Source organism: Artibeus jamaicensis, unplaced genomic scaffold, assembly GCF_021234435.1.
Source record: "Artibeus jamaicensis isolate MK-2021 breed Jamaican fruit bat unplaced genomic scaffold, CSHL_Jam_final contig_3182, whole genome shotgun sequence".
In the NCBI taxonomy this organism is placed as follows: Eukaryota; Metazoa; Chordata; class Mammalia; order Chiroptera; family Phyllostomidae; genus Artibeus; species Artibeus jamaicensis.
In genome coordinates, this window is record NW_026521742.1 from 4,889,799 (window position 1) to 4,901,475 (window position 11,677).

General features: G+C 37.3%; 1 protein-coding gene across 1 annotated transcript in view; it reads right to left on the minus strand.

Moving 5' to 3' along the window:
* Positions 1–11,548, minus strand: part of GTF2I (general transcription factor IIi) — a gene marked incomplete at its 5' end in the record, with an annotated part of 45,359 nt that extends 33,811 nt beyond the window's left edge. Inside the window, 4 exons of the mRNA XM_053663483.1 lie at positions 306–377; positions 1,571–1,629; positions 6,882–7,065; positions 11,446–11,548. Of these exons, the coding sequence (XP_053519458.1) occupies positions 306–377; positions 1,571–1,629; positions 6,882–7,065; positions 11,446–11,548 (418 nt within the window). The remainder of the gene's footprint in view (positions 1–305; positions 378–1,570; positions 1,630–6,881; positions 7,066–11,445) is intronic.
* Positions 11,549–11,677: the final 129 nt, after the last annotated feature.

Below are 11,677 nucleotides of genomic sequence, written 5' to 3' on the forward strand. Positions count from 1 at the left end.
TCCAGAGAAGCAACTAAACATTATTAGAAGATCCCAAGACAAAATGATTCTAAAACTGTGACATGTCCTATGCCGAATAAACTATACTGTATTAAAAAATATTACACAATAAGAGTACCTGGGGGTTTGTTACACTATTTTCTTTTATACAGGTTTAAAACTGTTCATAATAAATATGTATTTGAAAACAACAGAAGAAAACTGGAAAAATGAAACTGAGTCATATTCACTGTATTTACTTTCATAAAGCAAATTTAGAAAAATTATTCTATGTCATACTTTAGTTGATGGAAAATTAGACTTACCAAATTTTTTGCAGAAAAGCTGATCTACCATCTTTCGTAATTTAGTGATTCTGGCATACCATTCTTCCTTTACTGTAAGAATAACAAATATAAAAATTTCCTCAATTTGATGGCATTAATATATTACAATTTTAAAATAAGCAGTATTATTTTTCTATTCTACTAAAATTATTTGTAAGATTTCAGAATATGTTTGTCAAAACAATGCTGACACTGAATAGAATAAGAAAAAACAAAACATGGACAAAATGGAAATTTATAACTGAAGAGTAATTTTACATAGGTACTCTAAAGTGTCATAATTAAAGGTAGGAAAGAGTAAATTCAGTTTACTCAAGAACAGCTGGTAGGAGTTTTTTGCAATGATAAATTTAGACATTTAAGACTCTAGTAATCATTCCATTACACAAACTCTTAAGTGATACAAACTGTTTTTATTTATTGATTTGAGAAACATTAATTTGTTGTTGCACTTATTTATACATTCATCAGTTGGTTCGTGTATGTGCCTCGACCAGGGACTGAACCTGCAACCTTGGTGTATGAGGACGATGGTCTAAGCAAATGAGATACATGGCCAGGGCTTGAACTCTGTTTTATATATGCACCTCCACTCCACTCCAGAGCAACAGCAAGCCTAAGAACACATCATGACTGTATTTCCTTCAAAATACATCTAACAAACAAGTGATTATACCAGTGGCTATATTGCTTTAAGTAGTATACCTTTTTATGTTCTGGGTATAATAATGAATGATTATTCAATTTACTAATGTAGGCTTTGGCAATAAATCAGTAAATATTTTATGCCAGATAACATCTGCATTTCAAAAATAGAATAGACACATCTTTGCGGGGTGACTCAGGTGGTTGGAACATTGTCCAGTACTCCAAAAGGCTGCGGGTTTGATGTCCGGTCAGGGCACCTACCTACATTGTGGGTTTGATCTCCAGTTGGGGCTAGTATGGGAGGCAACTGATTGACGTTTCCCTCCCACTTTGATGCTTCTCTCTCTCTAAGCAATAAACACATTCTTGAGTGAGGATTGGGAAAGAAAAAGTACAACAGACATGCTTCTTTAGTCTATCCAAAATTATGACGCAGACTTGCACTTATCTCCAATGGGTTATTAAAGAACAAAATGAGTTGATTCTTCTAGAGAGTAATGGACAATATTTTGACATCATGTATTTCCTACACATAATGTTCTGATTTCACACATGACTCTATTTCACACATGACTCTCCAGTCATGTGTGACCTACCTCCTGAAGCTGGTTTATCAAGCTGTAAGTCTTCACGTGTTGAATTCAGAAGTTCGTGCCTGCAAGGTGAGAAAAAGTACTAAATATTCACAAAGTAATACTGAGCAAAAACAGTAACTACTAGTACTTAAATATTTAATATTCAGTCATCAAGACCAGTTTAAAAAGACAATCAGAAGTCCTGAGTACAATTAAATCCTAATTTCTTGAGATTTCCTCAGAGTAATAAAGCTAAATGGTAACTGCACATCATTTCATAAGGTGTTTCATAGAGCCTACATCCTCAAAGAAAAAAAGTTAATTATGCAAACCAAAGGCATGTTATAAAAGCATAACACCAAAGGACAAACTACTAAAATTTTAAATGAGGTCCTTTAATTTTACACTTCATTTAAGATTACCTTACTTCAACATATCTATGAAGTCTGTCCAGTAAGTCGAGCCACTGTTAATGTAACTACAACAGTTTACACAGTATCAATGTAACCTGGCAGCCAAGGAGAGTGGACTGGAATGCACATTGTGAACAATGACAAATTCACTGTACGAGTCAGCAGGGGTGGTAGATGCTGCTCAGTGACCACATGGTACTGAGTGGCCCTCGCATTCAAAATGACTGAGCGAGCAGAGCAACTAATCTGCATATCAAGTTTTACATTAAGCTTGAACATTCCTCCGTGGAAACTACTCAGATGACTCAGAAGGCTTTTAGAGACAATGCAGAGAGTGGAGCGCAAATAAAAGCGTGGCACAAACGTTGGAAAGATGTTGAAGAACCTGTTGAAAGTGATCCATGTTCTGGAAGGCCTGCAACAAGTAGAATACTTGAGAATGTTGAATGTGTATGGGCTGCAATCAACAAAGATGGGCGACTGACAGTGTGAGAACTAGAAGCTCATCTGGAGATCCAAAAACTACTGTGTCTGAGATTTTGATGCAGGATCTCAGCATCAAAACAGGTCATGATGAAATTTATTCCATGGATTTTGCTACCAGAGCAGAAGGAACATCTTACTGCAGTTGCTAATGACTCGATTCAAACTGCTACCAACGAACCACATTTCCCAAAGAGGCTCATAGTCAAAGATGAATCATGGGTCTACAGTTAAGCGCTGGAAATGTTCCAATAGAAGTCACCTGGTTCTCCACATCCCAAGAAAGCATGGCAAAGTAGCAGAATGATCAAGACCATGTTAACACTTTTTTTTTTCCATTGGAAATGTGTTGTCCATCATGAGTATGCCCCCACAGACCAAACAATAAATAGGGAATACTACTACCACCTCAGTGTTCTTTGTCAGTGAGAGATGCAAACATAAATGGCTGCAGCTATGGGCAACTGGCGATTGGCAGCTTCATCACGACAATATACTTGTTCATGCATCACATCTCGTGCAGTTTTTTGGAGAAACTTTGAATCACCCAGGTGATTCATCCCCCTACGGCACAGATTTGATGCCCTGTGACTTCTGGCTTTTCCCAAAACTAAAATCACCTTTGAAAGGGAAGTGATTTCAGACTATCAATGAGATTCAGGAAAATATGAAGGGGCAGCTGATGGCAATTCCAACAAAGGGTTTTTTGCAGTGTTTACACAGTGGAAAAGATGCTGGGAGACCTGTGTGAGGTCCCAAGGTGCTGACTCTGAAGGAAACTGAGGCACTATTGTCCTATAGACAATGTTTCTTGTATCTTCTTCAATAAATACCTCTATTTTTCATATAACATAGCTGGATAAACTCTGGACAGGCATCATATAAATTAATTATAAAAATCCTATATACATTCCAATACTACCATTTGCAGGACAATATGCTCACTTTTAAGAATTTCCCCCAATAAAGAGCCCATAAAACATAATTTTTAAATCACATAATTTTTACAATCTTAACTTCCATATCCTTTATCACTCTACATTTTGTAATGACCTGAGGTAACTGGGGATAGAGATGGAGGAACAGATGGCAAAAACAGGTATAGCCATGCCTATATTAACAATAATCCCCAAAATTATGGAAACTAACAAAGGATTAAGTCAATGATATACATACAACATTTGATCTACATTAGTAAGTGAAATAAAACATTTGTAAAACTCTATGAAATTACCCTTTTAAATAAACAAAATAGTTTATGTTTATCAAGACCAACAACATTAATCTTTGGGAAAAGGTTTTACACAGTCCTTTCCAAATGTGAATGATGGTTTCCCATAAATCAGTGTATTGAAAGGACCTGAAGCTGGATATGCATAGCATTGAGTACCTTGTGATGAGCTTGTATAAACATTTAAACATCCAAACACAGTTTTATATGCTTTGAGATTAGCAAACATAAGCAAAACCTGTAAATTTATGTGTTGTTTTCATTTTGTTACTAAAAATACACTTCAAATTTCTATCAAGTTAAAAAAAACAATTTAATAAAAGTAACAGTACAAAAGAATTCTTAAAACAATAGACTTAATATATTAATGGCCAAGGGGGGGGTCTTGTTTCTGGCTCTTGGCTACAGTGAAGGTCTTAGAACAAGCCATTTTGCACAGCTTTGTAAGTAACTAATATAATCTTAAACTACAATTTATTGGGAAAAAAACATCTATTAGCAACAAGTTCCTCCCTGTGGAGAATAGCTCACCTATCATCTTAAGGTATGTCTCAGACCCTTTTCCCATTGTAAAAGCTAAATCCTTTAAAAAAAGAGTCATTCCATTATTCATGCAAATAGAGACGGGCATTCTTGCTTGGTTGCACCTTTTCATCAAGGTTGTTGTTACCTTCTCCATTTACTCAGCAGTACCAGAGCATTATTAGAGAAATGCACTAGAAGCTTTTGCAAATGATATGACTATTGTCCTACTAATATTATTTATGTTATTGTTAATAGCTAAAAGATCGTCAGAAAATTTTACCATGAGTTATAATACGAACATGGTACACAGACTCATTCACAATAGAAGAACTTAAAGTGAAAGCCATGCCTTTCAGGAGAAGCAAACCCATACAAACTTCCTGGGGGGTGAGTACTACTTGATCTAAACCCAGCAAGACACTATCTTTCCCATGCCTGTGCCTGGCTCAGGAATAAGCACTTGACACAATTCTAACCAGAGAATTAAGGCCATATCCCAAGGTGTCCTCGCTCTCAAAGAAACATAGGTAGCTACTGTCTCCTTCAGAGATATATCTAGCTCAAGACCAGTCTAAGGAAACTATCAAAACAAGGAAAGCCCTGGCTGGTATAGCACACTGGGCTGAGCACCAGCCTGTGAACTGAAAGGTGGCTGGTTCAACTGCCAGTCCAGGCACATGTCTGGGGGGAGTTGTAAGACGCAATCATCTATGTTTCTTCTCTCCTCATTCTCTCTCTATTCTCCTCTCTCTAAAAACAAATAAATGAAATCTTTTGAAAAAAGGAGGAATCTAGAAAAGAGAAGCAAAGCCCTAAATGCCACAAGTTCCCATCATCCTGTCTTGGGTCTCCCTGCTACATGAGATAAGCAACTCCCTGTACTAAATTGATCTGAATAAGGGTTTTTTTGTTGTTGTTATCTCTGGAGAAACCCTAACTGCTGTCTTTCCTTTTCCAGGTTGAAATATTTCTATTTGCTTTCACACTTGTTTGGCTGGCTACAGAATTTGAGGTTCAAATCACTTGACTCGGAACTCGGAAAGAATTGCTTAGTTAGTGGTACCACATCCTTTCCTGCTCAAAGTAGGTTTTTCATCAGTGTGGCTTCATTCTTTATGAATGACCTGGTTTCCTCTCTAGAACCAAATGATTTTTCCCCCTGATCCTTAGGGCACTGAAATTTTATGAGGGGACTCATTTTTGAGACTTTCCTTCTCTTTTCACTTCAAGTCCGATGGCAATAGATGACTCAGTCTATTCTTTCTTGTGTCTCACAGACAGAACCTTCTTTACAATGTACAAGACTAACAACCCTTGTAATCCAATTTCATTGAAAAATTTACTTTAGCAATTACATTTCATCATTTCCTAGAAAACTCTCCTCCAATTGTTCCCTTTCACAAGTATATCTAGTACTTGTTTCATGAATGTAATGGGAAGTGTCAGTATGTTTGCACTGCAGGAATCTGTTGATAAATGGCCTCTTAGTTTTCCAACCTTTTACTGTAATCTCAATAGAATCTAAGAGAATATAAAATACTAAAATGTATGATGTGGCTGTCATTTTAAAACAGAAACATTTATATGTCCAATTCCAATTTTGCACTTTTTAAAAATATTATATCTATCTTTTTTTTAATGTTTTTTCTTTTTATTTATTTTTCGAGAGGAGAAGGGAGAGAGAAAGAAAGGGAGAGAAACATGAATGCCTGGTTGCCTCTCATGCATCCCTGACTGGGGACCTGGCCTGCAACCCAGGCATGTTCCTGACTGGGAATCCAACACATGGCCCTTTGGTTCGCAGGCCGGCACTCAATCCACTGAGCCACTGTCCTGTAGAGCAAAAGGTCACCAGTTTGATTCCTTTCAGACACATAGCGGGGCTGTGGGTTCAGTCCCCCGTTTGGGTACAAGAAAGGAAATGGACAGAGGTTTCTCTCTTTCACCCTCCCTGCCCCACTCTCTAAAAATAAATAAATAAAATCTTTTAAATTATTAAAAAAAAAACTTGTCACGGCCTTTATGTCAATGCTAAACAATTTGTAGCATTCTACTATCTTCATTTTTCCTCCCATTCTTACTTGTGTTACTTCATTTATTTATTTTTAAAGACTTTATTTATTTATTTCTAGAGAGAGGGAATGGGAGGGAGAAAGACAGGGAGAGAAACATGAACCTGTGTTTCCCTCTAACAGGCCCCCAAACAAGGACCTGGATCTCACAATCCAGGAATACATGCCCTGAGTGGGAAGTGAACCAGTGACCTTTCGGTCTATAGCCAGCGCTCAATCCACTGTGCCATACCAGCCTGGGCTTGTATTGTTTCATTTATTTTTAATCTTACAATTTATATATGTTTCGATATATGCTCAAAAAATTGAAAAAATAAAAAATTGAGACCTAAAAACATGACAATAGTACTATACTTTCTTTAGTATATTTTGCAGGAAATTGGAAAAGAAAAAGACAGTTGTACGCAATCAAGTATAACAGATGTTCAAGTTCCAAACCCAACTCGGGCGTGACTGACAACAGCTCACTGACAGGTGGAAAGTAAAAATAAAACAATATATAATGATTCAAACTTAATTTAAATGTAGCCCAGGTGACTGAATGTTTGTCAACAATATTTTAAAAAACGCACTAATCATGAACAAAAAGGAAAGTCCAGAAGTCTTACTTCTTAATCACAAAACGAATCCTTTCCTTTGCAAGTAATATTCTCTCAAGGCGAGGAATTCCGTAAGTAGACGGCCTTCTAAAAGGAATCCCTTCCGGGAGTCCTTCTACATAAAGATCTTCAACGTGCGACTGGAAGAGAGGGTATGGGATCGTCACAGGACCTTTGGCTTTTATAGCTTGAGCTTTAGGGATAAAAAGAGAAAGAGAACAATCATTAAATGACAAGGATTAAGCACAAAATACTGGAATATGTATTCCTCTGGCACTTTTATAAAACTTCTTTTTCTTTTAAAGATTTTATTTATTTATCTTTAGAGGGGAAGGGAAGGAGACAGGGAGAGAAATATCACTGTATGGTTGCCTCTCATGTGTCCCCTTACAGGGGAACTGGCCTGCCTGCAACCCAGGCAATATGCCCTGACCAGGAATCGAACCACGATCCTTTGGTTCACTGGCCCGAGCTCAATCCACTGAGCTACACCAGCCAGGGCACTTTACTTATGCTGCAGAAGAAATAAAAGGAAAAGAACACCAAAGATGACAATGCTCTATGTAACTGAATCTGTAATGAACTGAAGTATATTTCGCACTAATGCAGATATAGTCAGACTTTCTACTGAATCTGAACCAAAAATGAACCCAGAAGAACATGTCGGGTAATCTCAGAGAATGCATACAGTACGTGATGAAAGAGGAGTATTTTTTAAACCTTTAAAACACAGGGGGTAAGAATTTAAAAAAACAGAAACAGAAGATTTAACTGAAAAGTCTACTAGATTTATTTACCCAAGAGGAAAATAATACAACAGCTTCAAAAATGAAAAGCATGGGGAGTCTTAAGAATTAAATACACTCAATAATATCATAGTAACTTTATATGGTGACAGACAGATAATAGACTTATCATGGTGATGGTCACTTTGTAATACATAAATGTCAAAGCATTATGCCATACACCTGAAACTAACGTAATAATGTATGCTAACTATGCTTAAGTTAAAAAAGAATGCACTATAATGAGTAGACCTTGATTTTATTAAAAAAACTATAAAGGGTCAGTTTTTCTGAATAGGAGACATTTAAGTATCACTGGGTATTAAATATGCTTTTATATGTGAAAAGAGAAGTGAGATTAAGACAATGCCTTCTTCTCACCCAACTCCCTCTCTGAAACAGACTTTCGAGAGATGAAATGACATGATATTTGGGACATTGGAGTTTTAAAATATTCTTGCATGAAAAAGACATGGGACAAAGAAGGACAAAAATACTGTAAAATGTTAAAGGCTGTTGAACTTGAGTGATGAATATTTAGAGGGCCTTTATTCTTTTGTTTTTGTTTGGAAATTTTCATGATAAAAAGAAATTAAGAACTATTAGTATGTTCAAGCATAATACAGGCACATTTATAGTTAGCATGAAAATTTCCACAGGCAACCTTTTTGTCACTAAGTAAAACAATGCCAAATTGTCTATGACAACCGACACATACCACACACATTCCATTCTTCTTTCAAAGGCTTCTGTCTCCAGACACATACCACACACATTCCATTCTTCTTTCAAAGGCTTCCATCTCATTTAACTCACACAGCACAGCCACCTACAATGCTTTCTAGTAGCTGAAAGAACAGCGGAGATGCTTCTGACCCTGCCCAAAAGGCCCCAAACCAAACACGACTCCTGGGGATTCCACTCAACCTCTCCATCCTCAGGAATGATGTGAGAATAGTCCAAATTTTTTTGCTAGTATTTTACATAAAAGTCTATTCGCTACATGGTAATATTTGTATTAAAGTTTCAAGTCTACCATATTACTTATTAATAATGAGTTAGATTGAATATCTTTGTTGATATCCTACACCTGAAAATCATATTCACATTTAACAATGAAAATAGCTTCCCCTGAGGCAATCATCATGTTATACTGCTTCCTGTGTAGAACATGTTATCAGTTTTTACCTTTTTTTTTTTTAGATTTCATTTACTTACTTTTAGAGAGAGGGGAAGGGAGGAAAAATAAAGAGTGAGAGAAACAGCCATTGGTTGCCTCTCACATGCCCCCGACAGCCCAGGCTTATACCAGGAACTGAACTGGTGGTCTCTCACTTTGCAGTACTATACTCAACCAACTGAGCCACACTGGTCAGGGCCAATATTTGTTCTGAAGTGGACCAGTTAAAATCACTAGGAAAACACTCTGACCATTGAAAAGTGAGATAAGCCCTGGCAGCCGTGGCTCAGTGGACTGAGTACAACCTGAAAGGTCCTCAGATGCATTCCTGGTCAGGGCACACGCCTGGGTGGTGGGCCGAGTCCCCATTTGGGGGTGTGCAGAGGCAGACAATTCATGTTGCTCTCCCTCTTGTCCTCCTTTTCCTTCCTTTCTCTCTAAAATGAATGAATGAATGAATGAATGAGATGAATACTGAGAGAACCTTAAACAAAAAACAACTGAAAATTTGAAGAAGTAAATTATTTCATTATTCAATTTACTCCCATTCTAAATCTGGAGGTTCATTCATAATAAATAGAGAAATGTTAATTTCAAGATCATTGAAGTAAATAATGCCAATGTGGCATTATCATTTAAATACTTAGAAAAATTCAGTCATACAGAATAGCACCACAGAAATTAGATTTCCAAGTTAGGTCAGTATATTATACAATATTACTTACAGTCGATAGCAAAGAATCCTCCAAATAACAAAAACAAAAACCACAGGAAAACATGTATTTAAAAATAATCACTATTTTTATTTATTTTTCTTATTATCATTACCACCTTACATGAGGACATTTTCATTGCTTTTTAATTTTTATTTTTTAAAGATGTATTTATTGCCCTGGCTGGTGTAGCTCAGTGCACTGAGCACGGGCCTGCAAACCAAAGGGTTGCTGGTTCAATTCCCAGTCAGGGCACATGCCTGGGTTGCGGGCCAGGTCCTCAGTAGGGGGTGTGTAAGAGGCAACCACACATTGAGTTCCTCTCCCTCTCTTTCTCCTTCCCTTTCCCTCTCTCTAAAAATAAATAAATAAAACCTTTACAAAAAGATGTATTTTTTTTTTCCAGAGAGAAGGGAAAAGAAAGAGAGAAACATCAGTGTGTGGCTGCCTTTCATGACCCCATCTGGAGACGTCTCACAACTCAGGCGTGTACCCCAATGGGAAACCAGACCAGCGACCCTTTGGTTCACAGGCCAGTGCTCAATTCACTGAGTCACATCAGGGCTCATTTGTTTCTTTTTTTTGGAGAGAAAGAGGAAGAGAGACGGAGAAACACTGGTGTGAAAGAAGCATCAGTTGGTTGCCTTTGTATGCACCCAGACTGTACACATCTGGACTGGGGGTCACGAGTGTCTGCCTGCACAGAGGATGAACTTGCAACCTCGGCATGTGCCCTGACCGGGAATTGAACCCACAGCCCTTTGGTTGCAGGACAATGAATGCTCAACCCACTGAGCTACTCCTGCTGGGGCTCTCACTACTTTTTAGGTGAGCATCTGATATATACCATCAGATGATGACTAACTGCTTGTTTCTTTTAGTACTATATAGAGAATAGTAAAATACAACAAAGAACTTGTGATCGATCTAACTTAAAGCCAGTTACGTACAAGATGAGAAAATAAGAACATCTACAAGAATACGGAATTTAACACAACAGATTAAGATAGAGTAGTAGTATTTAAGAAAGTAATCTTCAATTAAATCCCTAAGATCTAAAACTTGCAACATATCCGGATGAAGTGGTCAAATGTTGGTATGAAAAACAATGCAATTATTAATAAATAATACAAGAATAAACTCTGCCCCTGACTGGCGTGGCTCAGTGGGTTGCATGTTGCCCTGGAAACCAAAAGGTTGCCGGTTTTATTCCCAGTCAGGGCACGTGCCCGCGTTGCAGGCCAGGTTCCCAGTTGGGGGAATTCGAGACGCAACCACCAATGTCTCTCTCCGAGTCTTTCTCCCTCCCTGCTCCTCTCCGTAAAATTAATTAAATAAAAGAAAATCTTTAAAAAAAGAAATTCTTTCACATACAACTGTCAACCTATTTCCCTCCTGTTGAATATAAATAAACTCCCAAATATATACGCTGAAAGTTTAAAAGAAATGCTTATTGAAACCTAAAGAGAAAAAACTTTCTCTAAACTTTGAAGAAATCTAGAAACAAAGACTGTGATATCTGGACGGACACTATCCAATAATCTTTCAGGGGGCAGATAGGTAAGCAAGGCACAGTTTACTAACAGAGCTGGACCTTCTCACGTTAGAGCATCAGTAACTCCATTCTGAACAACCTATGAACAAGCCACAAGCCCTGGCTGGGTACGGCTGGGTAGCTCAGGCAGTTCTAGTGTTGTCCTGATGCACTAAGGTTGCAGGTTACATCCCTGGTCAGAGCATATGCAAGAATCAACCAATGAATGCCGAAGTAAGTGAAACAAGAAATCCATGTTTCTCTCTTCCTTCCCCTGTCTCTCTAAACTCAATCAATTTAAAAAATTTTCAAAGAACATGTATGAACAAAATATTACAAGAATTTTTCAGTTTAGACTCACCATATTTTCTTTCAAACAACTCTTCGACTTGTTTGCGTAGATCAGTAATCCGAGCATTCCATTTCTCTGAAAATTGAAAGTTAAATCTCAGTAAGAAACCCCTCTTTGGGGGTAGTAACAAGTTCTGAGGACTACCTAAGATCTAAAAACTTTTCCTACATAACATATTCTAATTTTTTAATAATCTATTTTCCTTTATATAATTTTATTGCTCTCTTAAAAATTTTTTCCT